General features: G+C 43.8%; 1 protein-coding gene across 1 annotated transcript in view; it reads right to left on the bottom strand.

The window, feature by feature from the left end:
• AGBL1 (AGBL carboxypeptidase 1) overlaps positions 1 to 18,526 on the bottom strand; it is a 939,272-nt gene that overhangs the window by 802,647 nt on the left and 118,099 nt on the right. The window contains exon 6 of the mRNA XM_015459153.2: positions 4,950 to 4,987. Within this exon, the coding sequence (XP_015314639.2) occupies positions 4,950 to 4,987 (38 nt within the window). The remainder of the gene's footprint in view (positions 1 to 4,949; positions 4,988 to 18,526) is intronic.

Here is an 18,526-nt window from a genome sequence, read left to right as displayed (position 1 = left end):
CTGAGCCACTAGGGAAGCCCCATGATGAAATTATAGAGATATACTAAGAAGGACAACTTTTATACTGATAGGTATAAGTAGAAAGGCCAGAATAACCACCAGCTAAAAAGAGTGTGCTTTCAAGAGATAAATGTTCATGGAAATATTCTAGATATCAGTGTCACACAGTGAGGATTTGAATTTTAGACAGAAATTAGCTTCCTGCATTTAGGTTCAGTGGAAACAATCTCATATGGGATCCAAAGTGACATTCCATGTCAAATCTTAACTATGCAAGAAGGCATTTGAAGACAACTGCAGAATTCCATGACAACGGTCTCCCCTGCAGTACCCCAGCCAGCCTAAATGCAGCAGCAGCACACACACTCAGACCTCACATGCCACACCATACCGCTTAGGCTGGCAGGACAAAGATGGCAACTGCTCCTGCCCAAGTCCATGAAAGACCTTGCCATTGAAACTCAGCCCTCTTGAACCTTCCTACGTTGGTGGTGGGAATGTAAAGTGGTGCAGCTACAGTGGAAAGCAGTATGGAGGCTTCTCAGAAACTAAAAATAGAACTACCATGTGACCTACCAATTCAACCCCTGGGGGTATATCTGAAAAAAAACAAACAAAACGAATTCCAAAAGATACATACATCCCAATGTCCATAGCAGCATCACTTACAAGTGATCGCTAAGGTATGGAAGAAACCTACGTCTCTATCAACAGATAAATGGGTAAAGATGAGTACTGTATACACATATTATGGAACACTATGCAGTCATTAAAAAGGAATGGAATTTTGTTATTTGCCACATCATCTATAGACAGGACTTCCCTGGTGGCTCAGATGGTAAAAGCATCTGCCTACAATGCAGGAGACCTGGGTTTGATCCCTGGGTTGGGAAGATCCCCTGAAGAAGGAAATAGCAGCCCACTCAAGTATTGTTGCCTGGAAAATCCCATGGACAGAGGAGCCTGGCAGGCTGCAGTCCATGGGGTCACAAAGGGTCGGACACGACTGAGCAACTTCACTTTCACGGGGGCACTATGCTAAGTGAATAAGTCAGAGAAAGACAAATGCTATATGATATCACTTATAGGAGAATCAAATACAGCAGACCAGTGACTATAACAACAAAGACGCAGATTCACAGAGAGAACAAACCAGCGCTTAAGAGTGGGGAGAGGGAAGTGGATAGGCGCAACATAGGGGCACAGGAGGAAGAGGCAAAAGCTATTAGGTATGAAATAAGCTACAAGGACATATTGTACAACACAGGCAATATAGCCAACATTTTATAATAATTATAAATGGACTATAACCTCTAAAAAGTGTGAATCACTATATTGTACACCTATAATCTGTATAATATTGTACATCAACTATACTTCAATTTAAAAAAAAAAGATAAAAACACAGTCCTCTTTCCTGCTGAGCTCAGCTGTGATCTCAGAATCTTTCTACCCACACATGGGTGTTGGCACTTGTAGAAGAACTTTCTGCCCTCCTTGTGCTAAGATTCTCTAAAGCTCGAGAACATGCTCCCTCCCAAGTAAATTCTGCATGTTCAACACGACTTTCTGCCATTCATATTCCTACCTCATTTGAGTCCACAGGAATGATGCCAGCACTGGGGAATTTAAGATCACTAATGGAAGGCCTTCCCTGGTAGTAAAGAATCTACCTGCCATTGCAGAAAATGCAGAGTTCAATTCCCGGGTCAGGAAGATTCCCTGGAGAAGGGAATGGTAGCCCACTCCAGTATTCTTGCCTGGGAAATCCCATGGACAGAGGAGCCTGGCGGGCTACAGTCCATGGGCTCACAAAGAGTTGGACATGACTGTTGCAACTAAACCACCATGCAAGACAAAATAAACACTTCTATGAAATACCAATAAAGGTATTTAGGAGAGATCGTTTGAAATCCTGAACGAGCTCCAGCTCCTATATAGTCATATATACATCAGCAATTCTCAGAAGGAGGCAATTTTGACATGCTAGGGGATATCACCATTGTGTAAAGACAGTTTTGTTCATTACAACTGGGAGTGCTCCTGGCATCTGGTGAGTCGAGGCCAGGGATGCTGCCAAACATTCTGAAATACACAGGAGAAGCCTCAAGAACTCAGAATCATCCAGTTCAAAATGCCAAGAGTGTCAAGGCTGGAAAACCTGGTAAACAGTAAGGTTGATTAATGGCAGAAAGAACTTTAGAGAAGTTCTCATCCAACTGTGATAGGATGGACGTAAGATTCAGGCAAAATGTATGTGGACAGCTCCAAAGAATTAGCAAATAGCCCTATACAGCCTTCTAACGGGGCAAAAAAAAACCAAACCTGTTTTATATGTAGAAGATAGCAGGCTATCACTTCCCTGATAGTCTATCTTTATAGTTAAACAGATATTAGAACTAAGATCATTGGTTCTATGCATTGGTTGTTGGATTCAGTAAAAGAGGGTAGTAGAGGATGGTATTGCCATTTTTATACATGTGAATATCAGAAATCATTCACTCATTTCAACATTTGGTACACAAATACTTGGAGCCTCCCAGGTGGCTCAGTGGTAAAGAATTCACCAGCCAATGGAGCAGATGCAGGTGACACGGGTTGTGAAGATCCATGGATCAGGAAGATCCCCTGGAGGAGAGCATGGCAACCCACTCCAGTGTTCTTGCCTGGAGAATCGCATGGACAGAGGATCCTGGTTACAGTCCTTGAGGTGGCAAAGAGTCCGACACGACCGAGCAACTGAGCGCACGCACGCACACACACAAACACACACATGCACACACACAAATATTTATTTTAGCCTTTATATTGTGCTAATACAAGTAAAACAACATTCAGCAAAGATGACCCTTGCCATAAAAAGCTTGCAATCAGCTGGAAGAGGTGGGCAAACAGCAAATTCAATGCAGTGCAATCAATGCTGAGTTGAGAGAGCCTATGTGTGCGTAGAGGAGGGACATCTATCTAGCCTGGTCTTGGTAGTTAGGGAAAATGTTTTCAGAGGGAATGATGGCTGAGCTGAGCTCTGGAGAGAGAGTAGACATTAGAAACTCTTAAAACTAAGCCCCTAGGACAGCCCACTCCATTTGCTAAGCTCGGCTAGTGTGTTGAATCTCCAAATCTGAATCAGTCAGTATTTGCACTGGATACAGTGGCAGATTTTATTTTCTTGGGCTTCAAAATCAACTGCAGACTGAGACTGCAGCCGTGAAATCAAGAGACACTTGCTCCTTGGAAGAAAAGCTATGACAAATCTAGACAGCATATTAAAAAGTAGAGACATCACTTTGCCAACAAAGGTCTGTATAGTCAAAGCTATGATTTTTCCAATAATCATGTACAGATGTGAGAGGTGGACCATAAAGAAGGCTGAGTGCTGAAAAACTGAGGCTTTCAAATTGTGCTGGAGAAGACTCTTGAGAGACCCTTGAACTGTAATAAGATGAAACCAGTCCATTCTCAAGGGAATCAGTCCTGAATTTCACTGGAAGGACTGATGCTGAAGTTGAAGTTGCAGTACTTTGGCCATCTGATGCGAAGAGTCGATTCACTGGAAAAGACCCTGATGCTGGGAGAGATTGAGGGCAGGAGGAGAAGGGGGCGACAGAGGATGAGATGGTTGGATGACATCACTGACTCAATGGACATGAGTTTGAGCAAACTCCAGGAGATGGTGAAGGACAGAGAAGCCTGGCATGCTGCAGTCCCTGGGGTCACAAAGAGTCGGACACGACTGAGTGGCCGAACAACTATGTAATAACAAAAACAACGAAAAAGCAAGTCAAAGAAACATATTCCAATATGGAGATAGAATTGGCTTCTTCTCTGCAATATCCCCATAGCCCGCAGGTAACACTTTCTCATCGCCTCCCGCCTGGAGGGCTGTCTAACCGCTCACTCTTCACTCCCTCACCTGCTCTAAGCACCTCCCCTCTCGCTTCAGGTCAGGCACCTGTGGATAGACCTGAACACTGTATCAAGTTCCAATAAACCAAATGAATCCAAGATTCAACTACTTTTTCAGTCTACAAAGGGAAGCATTATGTGATACGACTCTTTCTCTGCACTTGGAGCTGAGACAGATGTGTGGTGGCCGGGCGGGGTGGGGGGGAGGTGATTTTTATTTATTTATTTATTTATTTATAGGTTTTTATTAAAACTCACCTATTACCCACAGGCCTCGGGCTCCCTACAGAGAAACAACTATCACAATTGAAGCAGCTGGTTTCCAAGGTGCCAAATTAAAATAGATGAAGAGGCAAGAGGGAGGAGGGAATAAAAACATTAAGCTGAGACTTCTTCCCTCCCAAGAGCATGGTGCCTTCTACTATATCGCTCACATGAAACTGACTCCCAGTGTAATTAGACCAGGGCTACGAGGCAAAAAAAAAAAAGAAAAAAAAAACTCAAATTATTCAGACCCCCAGAGCTATGCTTTTGCAATCACTCAAGTAACCGAGAAAGGAGCCAACTTTTTAATATAAACTTGTTATCAGTATCTATACTGGCCAAGCTATTACAACACCCCATCTGCCTAAGAATATAGTCACAAGCTGAGTTGTGAATCAAAGGGAAGAGTCAGACTTCCCACTCGCTCTCATAAACTTTTCATACGTAGGACAATCCAACTGGAAACTTCAGTTTATTCCAACAGTTCTTAAGGGCTGCTGGTCCCAGTAGAAGGAGCTGGAGAGTTCCTCGGGTCTGCAGTAGACACCAGGCTCCCGTTAGAGTGGCTTGTGCCGGCAGTATTATGTACGGACACATCCACATCCATCTCTCTTTGCAGCCCCGACCTTGGAACTGCCATTGTACCCTCCCTCTCGCCCCAAAGAGCCAGGAATGGCTCAATTGCCTTCCAGGTTGAAAATGAGCCGTGGAGACAGAAGAGCATCTTTCACTGAACTCAGAGGGGAAAGACAGCACCATGCTCCAGAAGAGGCACTTACTGGATTTCAGCAGTGCTGCCAGGACTTCAGCGGCTGCCCTGGGGAAAGAGAAACAAGAGTGGTCAGATCAGTGTTCCCTGGTCTTTTTTAAGCCCAGGGATCCCACAGCCGGCCTGCTCATTGCTGCCACCTAACTGCCCCATTAGTAACCAGGTAGCAGGCATTCCATGGATTCTGCTGCTGACCATTAAAGGTCCAGGAATGTAGAAATCGTGCTGAGTGAAGCGTCTGTCTTGCAAATGGGTATCAAGAGTCCCTTCTGCTGCTGGGAGTCTCTCCCCATCCCCGCTCCCACCAGCTTCCTCACACCCCGCTCCTTCCAGCCAGAGCTCTCACAGGCCCTTGATTTATACCTGGAAACCCCGGGGACTCTGTGGAACGAGTTGGGAGGGGTGAGCCTTGGAGGCTGGGTGAGTACAGCAATTCACCGCAAACTTCTTGAAATACTCAGGGCCCAGGAGACACACTCGAAAACACTCACACACTAGAAAATGAAGCTGGTTCCTTAGGGTAGAAAATGGCTATATTGCATTTTTCTTCCAAATTCATTGTTTTCTTCCATAAAGGAATTTGACAGCCTTTGTAACAGCGAGAGGAGGCACAGAGGATGAAAATGCCTTTGGCCCAAGGCTCCCTGTGCCTGGGAAGGTCATACGAAGACCCACTCATATGGCAGAGGGAAACCATGGCACTGGGGACTCTGTGGTGTGATTCTGGGAGGGAGAGTGGGTTTGCTTTTTTTTAAAAAGTGTTCTGCACAGCCCTACTAACTTATCCTTAAAGCCTATTCAACAGTAATGTTTTCAAACTGTGAGGCTGGAAAAGACACTTGAGAGTCCCTTGGACAGCAAGGAGATCAAACTAGTCAATCCTAAATGAAATTAAGCCTGAATAACCATTGGATGGACTGATGCTGAAGCTAAAGCTCTAATTCTTTGGCCACCTGATGCGAAAAGCCAACTCATTGAAAAAGACCCTGATGCTGGGAAATATTGAGGGCAGAAGGAGAAGGGCATGACAGAGGGTGAGATGGTTGGATGGCATCGCCAACTCAGTGGACATGAGTTTGAGCAAACCCCAGGAGATAGTGAAGGACAGGAGAACCCAGGATGCTACGGTCCATGGGGTCACAAAGAGTTGGACACGACTTAGCAACTGAATAGCAGAAAAAAAAAAAAAAACCAGTGATATATTCCCAGCACCCTTCTGAGAACTGGGGGAACAGGCCAAAGAAAATATATCACTATTCCAAGATTTCATAGACATGGGAGCGGAACTGAAACCCCAAACCCAGAAATCTCTCTTCCCATCTTTGCTTCCTACACATCCTTTGGTCTTCAGAGTTTATCTTGCACTTGCTTTGCCCTGGTCTCTGCATAGTTGATAAAGAACAATTCTCTTTGCAATATATTATGTACTATTTCCCTGGTGGCTCAGATGCTAAAGAATCTGCCTGCAATGCAGGAGACCCAGGTTCAATCCCTGGGTCAGAAAGATCCCCTGGAGAAGGGAATGGCTACCCACTTCAGTATTCTCGCCTGGAGAATTTCATGGACAGAAGCTACAGTCTGTGGGATCACAAAGAGTCGCACATGACTGAGCAACTAACACTTTCACATTGAGCAATAGAGCCGACAGTGAAAAATAACAACAAAGGAATGAACAAAAGTAAACTAAACTAAAATAGAAATTAGGTGCTTGAAACATGATTGCTCCCCATAACCTGTGAGAGAATCCTGTAAAGCAGTGGTCTGATGCTCAAAGGCACAAATCCATGGTTGGGATGACCCCAGCCCAGTGAGACCCACCCAGCTTCAAGACACTTGTAAAGAAAGCAAGGCTAGTTTTCACCAACGGACTACATCACGTCTCCTTCCTAACCGCAGTTTCCTCGGATCAACTTTCAGCTTCCTCAGTCACCCTCTTTCTAACTCTACATAGTGGTGTTGCAGGAAGGGGAACACCTTCTTACCTAACATTTGGAAATGAATTGTCCTAGGAGACACATGTACCCACAAAACAAAAGGCATTATTGGGAAGGGGCACCCGGTGGAGAGCAGGGGACCCAGGGAACTGCTCTGCCATGTGGCTTGCTGCCTCGGGTTTTATGGTAATGGGAAAGGAAACTGTAGAAACAGGAAAAGAAAGAATGGGGGCATCCCAAGCAAAATATCTAGCCTACTCTTAGATCACGACCAGATCTTGGGGCAACCCTGCATTTTTGATTTGCATGGCATGTGTTTTGGGGGGATTCACTATCAGGTACTGCTCCATTGAAAAGTGGAAGTGTTAATTGCTCAGTCATGTTCAACTCTATGCAACTCCCACAAACTATAGCCTGCCAGACTCCTCTGTCCATGGGATTCTCCAGGCAAGAATACTGGAGTGGTTGCCATTTCCTTCTTCAGGGGATCTTCCCGATCCAGCAATTGAACCTGGGTCTCCTGCGTTGAAGGCAGATTCTTTACCATCTGAGCCACCAGGGAAGCCAGTAGTGTGATAACACAATAAATAAACATTAATCCAAACAGTGACGGATACAGCAGAAAACACATGGTAAGTGTCGTATTAGTCAAAGATGGGAGATTGATTCCTGAGGAACCAGAAAATATTTCTTTCTTCACAAATACTTTGTCCTTCTAATTGGGGGAGTAATCTGTGATACAGCAAAGGGCACATTTAGAGCAACGATGCACATCAGGTTGGAGACCAAAAATCCAGTATAAGTTTAGATACAATTTCATAGATAATAAGAAGCCATTCCATTTCTTCGATCAAGAGGGTATGGTGTCAAGGATGGAAAAGCGAGAGGAAGAATTTGAGCAAAGAATTGAAACAGGAGGAAAGCGGGCAGAGTGAACTTTTAAAGGAATGGTATAGCCACAAGACAGGACAAAGACTGGTTAGAACCATAGATGCAAGGTGGCAGAGGACTCGACTTCCGACAGATTTGGAGCCTCATTAGGCGCTCAGTGTGCTATATTAGCGTAAGCTAAGGGTCACACCCACCAAGACAGCTCTGAGGCCATAAAAGGCGAAAAGTGGGCGGTGGTCCAATTTCTAGAAATCTCACTCCTCCCTGCCCTGTGAAATTTATTGTTGTTGTTAAGTCGCTAAGTCGTGTCTGACTCATACAACCCCTTGAACTGCAGCCCGCCAGGCTCCTTTGTCCATGGGATTTCCCAGGCAAGAATACTGGCGTGGGTTGCCATGCCCTCCTCCAGAGGATCTTCTCAACCCAGGGAAGGCCAGCCTATGAAACTACCCAGCTCATAAAAACTAACCACAGCGTATTTCAAGGCCTCTCTCGCGCGCCTTCTGTGAGACTCCACACTCTATCTGTAGAGTATGTTTCTCTCTAAATAAATCCACTTTTACCTATCACTTTGTCTCCAAACTTCTTATAAAGTAAGAACCTCAAATTCACCAGGAACAGAATCAATAAGATTTGACGGTAAACAGGCCAATGATAAAGGGCAAAGGAAAGGGAAGAGTCAATGAGAGCCTGGAATTTTTAGCCAAGGTAATTGGGAGACCAATTAACCCTGGAAGGAGGGAAATTGAGGTGTTTAGAGAAGATGTTGAGTTTGATTTGGGACTTGCTGAGCTCGAGATGATGGGGACAAAGCTACACAGAACTATTCAAAACGCTACTAGAAACACAGATTGAGGATTCTGGAGGACATCCAGAGTTGGGGTGTATATTTATGAATCACTACAGTAGCAACACCAGTTGTAGCCACAGAAACAGGGGATATCTGTGAAGAAATTCAATCAGGAGCTGAATAGAGAACTGGTCCAGGGAGGCATCTGAACTAGAGGGAAGGAAACCCCTAAGAAACTCAGATAATGCACAGTCAAGGGGAAAGAAATAGAGGGGGTTCAGTTTAAAACTAAGTCGCAAGATTTTCCAGGCACAGCGTTTTTCAAACTGTATGTTGTGACCCAACTGTTTGTTGCTTTTAGTCGCCCAATCATTTCTGACTCTTTGATATTCCATGGACTGTAGCCCATCAGGCTTCTCTGTCAATGGAATTCTCCAGGCAAGAACACTGGAATGGATAGCCATTCCTTTCTCCAAGGGATCTTCCTGACCCAGGGATCAAACCTGGGTTTCTGCCACATTGCAGGCAGATTCTTTACCATCTGAGCCACGAGGGAAGCTGTAGGTTGTGACCCAATAGGAGCTGTAAAATCAGTTCAGCAGTTAACTAGCTTCATTAATGAAAATGAATAAATTGAAATGGAATAAAATATATCAGAGATATCTCATGCAGCAAAGCCTAGCAGTGATCTGGGAAACCTTATTTCAAGGCCCATACACACATTGTGTGCCTACTGGGAAGATAATATAAGTAATTTCCTCTAAAAAAAATTAAGCTTGTAAAGATGCAGGTTAAGGTAGAGGATCCATAAGAGATCTAAACAAGAGCAAACGACTGGAATCAGCTAATGAACTAATGAGCAAACAGAAAGTGTTTGATCCCCCACGTGGTGCTGAGATCAGGCATTCATGTGAATGTCACCGAAAGCCTCTGAACGTTCACTCTGTCTGGTGGATAAATGTCTGGAAGACTGGTCCACTGTCTGAACACTGCACTCTGCTTCCCTCCTGACCCCCTGGTGTTACACTAAGAACGTAACACCAACTATTTTGCCAACCAATGGTTAAACCAACAAAAAAGCAAAAATGCAAGCGGCTAAAGTTTAAACAAGTAAGAAAATGAGTGAAAGTGAGTTACTTCCACGCTAAGAAATAAGCCCACAGCATTGAATGAATGAATTGGTGTTCTAGACTGCCCCCTGCTGGACATGGACATTCAGCACCCATGGTTCTGATAGTTTCCCTGGTTCTACAACCATTTTTGAGATGCCACTATTCTGTTGGACATGGAACAACAGACTGGTTCCAAATAGGAAAAGGAAAAGTCATTGAATTAGGAATTAGAAGGCTGGGGTTTGAAGCAGTCTTGTGTTCTGGGGTTTACTGGATCACCCCAAATCTCACAGCAGCCTCACCAGTGAAGTAGATTTAATCGGGTCTAACTGATAACAGTGGTGTGAAGAAGGAAATCAAGGAAAAATTAAATTAAAATCTACCACAGTCCCTGGAACATACCATGAACTTGTATGTATCTCTAATAGAACCACTACCAAGCAAGGAAGTGAGGATTCATCTCTCTATACGTGTTCGCAGATGGTGAGCTGGCAGGATTGTCACATGCTCGTCAGGAGAGGCCCCTGGGGGAAAATGGGTTTCTCCCTCTTGGAGAAAAATAAAATAGCCAAACTATTTCAGGGAGGTCAAGTATTCTGAAATTCCAAAGGTCTAGATATAATGATCGTGATCTATATTAGTTATCTATGTCTATGTGAAAAATTACCACAAACTTAGCAGCTTAAAACAACACTTTCTATCTCACAGTTTTTCTGGGGCAGGAACTCCATGGCTTACCAGATCCTCTGTTTATGGTCTTTCAAAGCTGCAACCAAGGTGTCAGCCAGAAATGCATCCTTGTCATCTGAAAGCTCAGCTGCGGAAGGGTCTGCTTCCTAGCTCCAACAGATCATGGACAGAATCCATTTCCTTGCAACAGTGAGGCTAAGGACTCTGGTGTCTTTGCTATTAGTCAGCTGAAGACCAATCTCAGCTCCTAGATGCTACATAGGACCTGTCTACTAACCATCAATCATGAAATTTTGATAGGCTGTATGTAAACAAGATACAGTCTTCTAGAACACAATGCAATCATGGGGGTAACACACTCTCACTGTGGCCATATCCTATTGTCTAGAAGAAAGCCTTGGATCTTACCCATTCTCAAGGAGAGCTGTGCTCAGTCACTCAGTCCTGTCTGATTCTCCACAGTCCCATGGGCTGTAGCCTGCCAGCATCCTCTGTCCATGGAATTTTCCAGTCAAGAACACTGGAGTGGGCTGCCATTTCCTTCTCCAGGGGATCATCCCAATTCAGGGATCCAACCCACATCTCTTGCACTTCCTACATTGGCAGGCAGATTCTTTACCACTAGCATCACCTGGGAACCCCCTCAAGGGGAGGGGATTACTCAAATGCATAAACACCAGGAGATGGAGGTTAAGGGGCCGGGGAGGGGGGGCGGGGCTACATTACAGTCTATACACCACCCAACGCTTCTTGCAATCTTTGCTATTTAGATACTAGGATCCTGATATTCTCCTAGCCAAGACATGACCCTCCCTGGTCTTCCTCTTCCCACAGAATAGAACTACTGCTATCTCAGAAACTGAGCATCCATCCTTCTGTCTGTATGCCCTTATCATCCAGATCACCCCATGCACTCACACTCCCCCATTTTAGCTTCTAGAATGCTCTTAATTTTCCCATTCCTCTGTTGTTTCAACCCTAGTCCAAGCACATGGGGGTCTGGTACTTCATGGAAAAATGTAATTTCTAGTCATTGGTCCTTGGTTGAAATTTACATTTTATTTTCTGTATAATAAATGTATATGAACTGCAGAATCATGTTAGATATATCAGAAAATAGAGTTGTGCATGAGTAAATGGAAGAAATTAAATCACACAAATATCTCTCACCTAGCTACTGTGATAACCCCAGAATGAATCTAACCATATCAACTCTAACATGTGTGTGTGTTCAATCACGACCAACTGTTTGCAACCCCAGGAACTGTAGCCCACCAAGCTTCTCTGTCCAGGAAATCTCCCAGGAAATATCTACTCCAGATCCCCTTCAAACTGGTCTTCAGGCTGCAACTAAAATGATGTTTTATCAAAATCATCTGATTAGAAAGCCCTCACATTGCAACTCCCACAACTACTTTCTCTTTTGGAAAAACACCCAAGTCTGAAACATGCTCCTGGAGACCCCACCAAGCCTGGGAGCTGCCACCCACTCCAGCCCAGCCCCAGCCCAGCCTCTCATGCTCTATAATTCTGCCCCACTGACCTTTTGCCAGGCTTTGAAACATGTCCTGTAACTTGTCTTCCGTCCTTGCCAATGACACAGCCTAAAATGCCATGGCCTTCCCCTCCTTCTTCACATCCCATGTCCGGTGTCACTCCCACAGGAAAGACTTTCAGGACCCCTAGCCTAGGTCTCGGAGAAGGCAATGGCACCACACTCCAGTACTCTTGCCTGGAAAATCCCATGGACGGAGGAGCCTGGTGGGCTGCAGTCCATGGGGTCGCTGAGGGTTGGACACGACTGAGCGACTTCACTTTCACTTTTCACTTTCATGCATTGGTGAAGGAAATGGCAACCCACTCCAGTGTTCTTGCCTGGAGGATCCCAGGGACGGGGAGCCTGGTGGGCTGCCGTCTCTGGGGTCGCACAGAGTCAGACACGACTGAAGTGACCCAGCAGCAGCAGCAGCAGCCTAGGTCCAGGTCCTCTATTGGTATATTCATCCTTCACCCCTCCCCACTTTTAAATTTCTCAATTCAGTTTGTAATTTTTCACTCCTTTCATGGTGATTTTACTAATGTCTCTCTCCCCTTCCAGTCTGCAAACTCCAAAAAACAGAAAACAGTTTGTTTTGCCTTATTCAGTGTATGTGACTGTATGCTCAGTTGCTTCACTCTTGTCTGATTCATTGATACCTCATGGATTATAGCCTGCCAGGCTCCTCTGTCCATGGGATTCTCCAGGCGAGAATACTGGAGTGGGTTGCCATGCCCTCCAGGGGATCATCTTGACCCAGGGACCGAACCCACATCTCTTATGTCTCCTGTGTTGGCAGATGGGTTCTTTACCACTAGATCCATATTCTACCCCCACCATTTAATAGTACTTGATTACAGAACACCATCAAATATTCACTTAACCTTTTCCAAAAATCAGGCACTGGTCTAGGAGCTTTATTTACACTGTCCATTCAGCCAACAAATATTTATTGAGCACTTACTGTGTGCTGAGATAAACTGATAAAGCAAAGATTCTTACACTCCAAAGGGATAAGGTTAAGGAAATAATTAATAGACAATAATTATTTTTTAAGAATATATTAAATTAGTATTCTCAATTGTGATCAGTGCCATGGAGAAAAAAAAATTAAACATAGAGTAAAGAGATCAGATGCACAGGGCCAGTTTGCAAAGTTTTAAAGTTTGGCTAGTGTAGGCTTCATGGGGAAGACAACCTCTGAACAAAGTAGGGATGGAAGCTGTCCTATGCATATCAGAAGGAAGCATGCCCAGACCCTCTATAATGACAAGAGGCCTGATCTGTTCAAGGAACAGAAAGCTGGACTGGGCTGCTGGGGCCAAAATGGACGGGGGAAGAAGAGTAGGAGCTGGGGTAAGGAGGAACAGAGGGCCTGGTGTGCACTGAGAGGCTTCACCTACATTCCAAGTGAGGAATTCACCAGAGAATTTTGAGCAATGATATAACATATTTTAAGATTTTTCTGGCTGCTCTATTTTCCAAAAGAAAAAAGGACTCTAAGGAAGCCAAAGTAAAAACCAGTAGAGAACTTTGCGGAGCAAACCAAATACAGCAATGACTAAAAGGGATTATAGACAATGGTCAAGTGGGATTTCTCTTGACCCACTTGCAGGAATGCAGGGTTGGTTGAACCTCTGAAAATCAACCAATTAATCCATCATAATAACAAAATACAATACAAAAATCATATTATCGTTTTAATAGTCACAGGAAGACCATTTGATAAAATTCATTACACTTTCATGATAAAAATGCTCAACACACTAGGAATAGAAGATAACTGACTAATATCTGATAAACGGATCTCCTTGTCTCTGATAAAGTGATCCCTTAAAACCATAGTTAACGTGATACTTCATGGAGAAACAAGACTGGACGCTTTCCTTCTCTGATTGGGAACAAGATTAAGATCTTCAGAATGGGACAAAATAATAGCAAATGAAGCAACTGACAAACAACTAATCTCAAAAATATACAAGCAACTCCTACAGCTCAACTCCAGAAAAATAAATGACCCAATCAAAAAATGGGCCAAAGAACTAAATAGACATTTCTCCAAAGAAGACATACAGATGGCTAACAAACACATGAAAAGATGCTCAACATCACTCATTATCAGAGAAATGCAAATCAAGACCACTATGAGGTACCATTTCACACCAGTCAGAATGGCTGTGATCCAAAAGTCTACAAATGATAAATGTTGGAGAGGGTGTGGAGAAAAGGGAACCCTCTTACACTGTTGGTGGGAATGCAAACTAGTACAGCCACTATGGAGAACAGTGTGGAGATTCCTTAAAAAACTGGAAATAGAACTGCCTTATGATCCAGCAATCCCACTGCTGGGCATACACACTGAGGAAACCAGAAGGGAAAGAGACACGTGTACCCCAATGTTCATCGCAGCACTGTTTATAATAGCCAGGACATGGAAGCAACCTAGATGTCCATCAGCAGATGAATGGATAAGAAAGCTGTGGTACATATACACAATGGAGTATTACTCAGCCATTAAAAAGAATTCATTTGAATCAGTTCTAATGAGGTGGATGAAACTGGAGCCTATTATACAGAGTGAAGTAAGCCAGAAGGAAAAACACCAATACAGTATACTAACGCATATATATGGAATTTAGAAAGATGATAACAATAACCCTGTGTACGAGACAGCAAAAGAGACACTGATGTATGGAATAGTCTTATGGACTCTGTGGGAGAGGGAGAGGGTGGGAAGATTTGGGAGAATGGCATTGAAACATGTAAAATATCATGTATGAAACGAGATGCCAGTCCAAGTTCAATGCACGATACTGGATGCTTGGGGCTAGTGCACTGGGATGACCCAGAGGGATGGTATGCGGAGGGAGGAGGGAGGAGGGTTCAGGATGGGGAGCACATGTATACCTGTGATGGATTCATTTTGATATTTGGCAAAACTAATACAATTATGTAAAGTTTAAAAATAAAATAAAATTTTAAATAAATAAATAAATAAAATGAAGAACAACAACAAAAAAAAATATTCATTCTTACCACCTCTGTTCAACATTGTACTGGAAGTTCTAGCCAGAGCATTTAATAAGAAGGGAAGGAAGAAAGGAGGGAAATGCTGATTGGAAAAGAGGAAGTAAAACTATCCTATCTATAGATGGTTGGGTCTTACATATAGTAAGTAAATTAATCCACGGAAAAAACTATTAGAACTAAAAAGTTCTGCAATCAATACTCAAAAATCAATTGCATTTCTGTAAACTAGCAACAAATAGTTCAAAAATGAAGTTTAAAATAGGAATCTCATTTATAATGGCTACAAAAAGAATTAAATTCTGGGTAATAAATTTAAGAAAGAAACCCAAGGCCTTTACATGGAAAGCTAGAAAACACTGTTTGAAAAACAAAAAAATTAAAGAATATCTAACCAAATAGAAATTACCTAAATGTCAGCTGTCTCCTAACTACTGCTGTAGCCCCAGAATTGATGTATCCATAGTCACTGTTCAGTTCAGTCGTGTCCGACTCTTTGTGACCCCATGAATTGCAGCACGCCAGCAACCCACTCCAGTGTTCTTGCCTGGAGAATCCCAGGGACGGGGGAGCCTGGTGGGCTGCTGTCTATGGAGTCACACAGAGTCGGACACAACTGAAGTGACTTAGCTGCAGCAGCAGCAGGCCTCCCTGTCCACCACCAACTCCCAGAGTTCACCCAGACTCACGTCCATCGAGTCAGTGACGACATCCAGGCATCTCATCCTCTGTCATCCACTTCTCCTCCACCCCCAATCCCTCCCAGCATCAGAGTCTTTTTCAATGAGTCAACTCTTTGCATGAGGTGGCCAAAGTATTGGAGTTTCAGCTTTAGCATCATTCCTTCCAAAGAATACCCAGGACTGGTCTCCTTTAAAATAGACTGGTTGGACCTCCTTGCAGTCCAAGGGACTCTCAAGAGTCTTCTCCAACACCACAGTTCAAAAGCATCAATTCTTCGGCGCTCAGCTTTCTTCACAGTCCAACTCTCACATCCATACATGACCACTGGAAAAACCATAGCCTTGACTAGACGAACCTTTGTTGGCAAAGTAATGTCTCTGCTTTTGAATATGCTATCTAGGTTGGTGGTCCCCTTTAAAATGTTCAAGGTATAACTACGGCAGAAGTCCCCAAGCTGTGGGCCACAGACTGGTACCTCCTATCAGATCAGCAGTGGCATTAGATTAGAAATAAAGTTCACAACAAATGGAATGCACTTCAATCATCCCAAAACCATCCCTGCCCTGATCCATGGAAAAATTATCTTCCATGAAACCAGTCGCTGGTGCCAAAAAGGCTGGGGACCACTGAGCTAGAGGGATCTTCTCAGGAAGAACACGGATATGTTTTGAATTTGGAGCTAACAGAAGTTCTTGGCCACAACTATGAGAAGTAACATTAGCTTATTTCTCGTGCATGGGTGTGTCCTCAATCGCTTCAGTCGTTTCCGACTCTTTGCAACCCCATGGACTGCAGCCCTCCAGGCTCATCTGTCCATGGGATTCTCTAGGCAAGAGTACTGGAATGAGTTGCCATTTCCTCCTCCAGGGGATCTTCCTGACCCAGGGATCAAACCCATGTCTCCAGTGGCTCCTGCATCGCAGGCGGATTCTTTACTACTGAGCCACCAGGGAAGCCCTGACGTATATCTCATAACTATTCCCACTTTACAGATGAAGGGACTATTCACAGTAAATTAACCCACCTGAAGTAACATTAGAAAGCACCAGAGCAGGAACTTGGCCTCGAGTCTGACCCCAACATCTGGCTCTTACCCCAGACACCTAGCAACACCGGCAGCTCTGGGGTCAGAAATACTGTATTTCAGTAAACTAGCAATGAATGAGGATGATAGTTTTGAATATTGATCTTTGAATATTAATCAATATTTTTGAATACTGATCTTTTATCATGGCCACATTGCAGAATCTGTTTATTTGTTCTGATAGTTTTTTTTTAATGGATTCATTATGACTTTCTATATACAAGACCAAACCATCTATAAATCAGATAGCTTTCAGAAAGAAAAAAGTAGGCAGCCCTAGAACTTAATGTTAGAGTCTCTCAAGAGCTGGCCATGGGATGCGGGGTTGTAGCAACAGAAACAGAAAGTGGTGGGGAAAAAAGAATTATTTAAAATAACAGGTGGATAAAGCAGGAGGACCTTTACAAGAGACAGAACATGTTGCCTGCAGAACACGGACATCCAGAACACCATCTGGTACCATCCCAGCCTCCTGCCTGGCTGGAGAAGGAACAGCACGATGGGTAAAAGCTCACAGACAAATGCACACACACACACACACACACACACACACACGGCCAGTTACCAAGGGAAACAGATGACAAGTGGATCTTTCTCATCACTATTTTCAGAAAGAAAGGAGAAAAAAGAAATGGAAACTGAGATAACTCCTACACGGTGAAAGAAAAGAAAAACCATGGACATATGGTGCAAAGGTCTCACCAGATCCTGTGCCCAGCATGGAACTTGTTCATTTCATTCTGGAGAAAGAAAAAGAAAAAGTACCTCCCCAACACTATCCAGATGCTGTCAAAGACACCTTGTGGGAACCATCATCTGTCATGGGAAAGTTTTATAAGAGAAATCAAAACCCTAACCTCAGACAGGTTTGTTAGAACATCAGTAGGGGATGTGGACATGTATGGATGTGATAGTTGGACTATAAAGAAAGCTGAGCACTGAAGAATTGATGCTTTTGAACTGTGGTGTTGGAGAAGACTCTTGAGAGTCCCTTGGACTGCAAGGAGATCCAACCAGTCCATCCTAAAGGCGACCAGTCCTAGGTGTTCACTGGAGGGACTGATGTTGAAGCTGAAACTCCAATACTTTGGCCACCTGATGTGAAGAACTGACTCATTGGAAAAGACCCTGATGCTGGGAAAGATTGAAGGCAGGAGGAGAAGGGGACGACAGAGGATGAGATGGTTGGATGGCATCACCAACTCAATGGACATGGGTTGGGTGGACTCCGAGACTTGGTGGTGGACAGGGAGGCCTGGTGTGCTGCAGTCCAAGGGGTCGCAAAGAGTCGGACGTGACTGAACTGAACTGAACTGAGGGAATGTGACCAAGGAGGGTCTATGGCCTGAGCCAAGGAACCAGGAGCACAGCACCACAGTCCAGGCTGGGAGGACCCTTCCCGGCTGGTCCCAAGCAGCAACTCTGCAAAGGGGAACCGGTTTGGAAGTACTTCCAAATCCAGGGGCAATGGTATCAGGACCTAGGATTCAGATAAAAATTTTTGAGAATCCCCACAACCAGGATAGGAAAGGTTAACTCAGGGGAGGGAAGAGCAGAGTATGGATTCTAATAAGCTCTCACAAACAGGGGAGTCTCTGACTCTTGAGTTAGAACTCAATGTGACAGTAATGTTTTAGTTTCCTTAAATTATTCATAAAGTATAATATATATGGATGAGTGACTGTGACCCTATATATAAATGTATGTATAATAAATGTATAATATGCATGTGTATATAAAATATACATATAAATATGTGTGTGTGCATATAAATTTGTATGTACGTATATATAAATACATAATGAGAACAGTGTATAATTATGCATATATATGCAAAA

The sequence above is a fragment of the Bos taurus genome, chromosome 21 (genome assembly GCF_002263795.3).
Source record: "Bos taurus isolate L1 Dominette 01449 registration number 42190680 breed Hereford chromosome 21, ARS-UCD2.0, whole genome shotgun sequence".
Classification (NCBI taxonomy): Eukaryota; Metazoa; Chordata; class Mammalia; order Artiodactyla; family Bovidae; genus Bos; species Bos taurus.
Note: the sequence above shows the minus strand (reverse complement) of the source record. Positions and strands in the feature narration are given on the sequence as shown.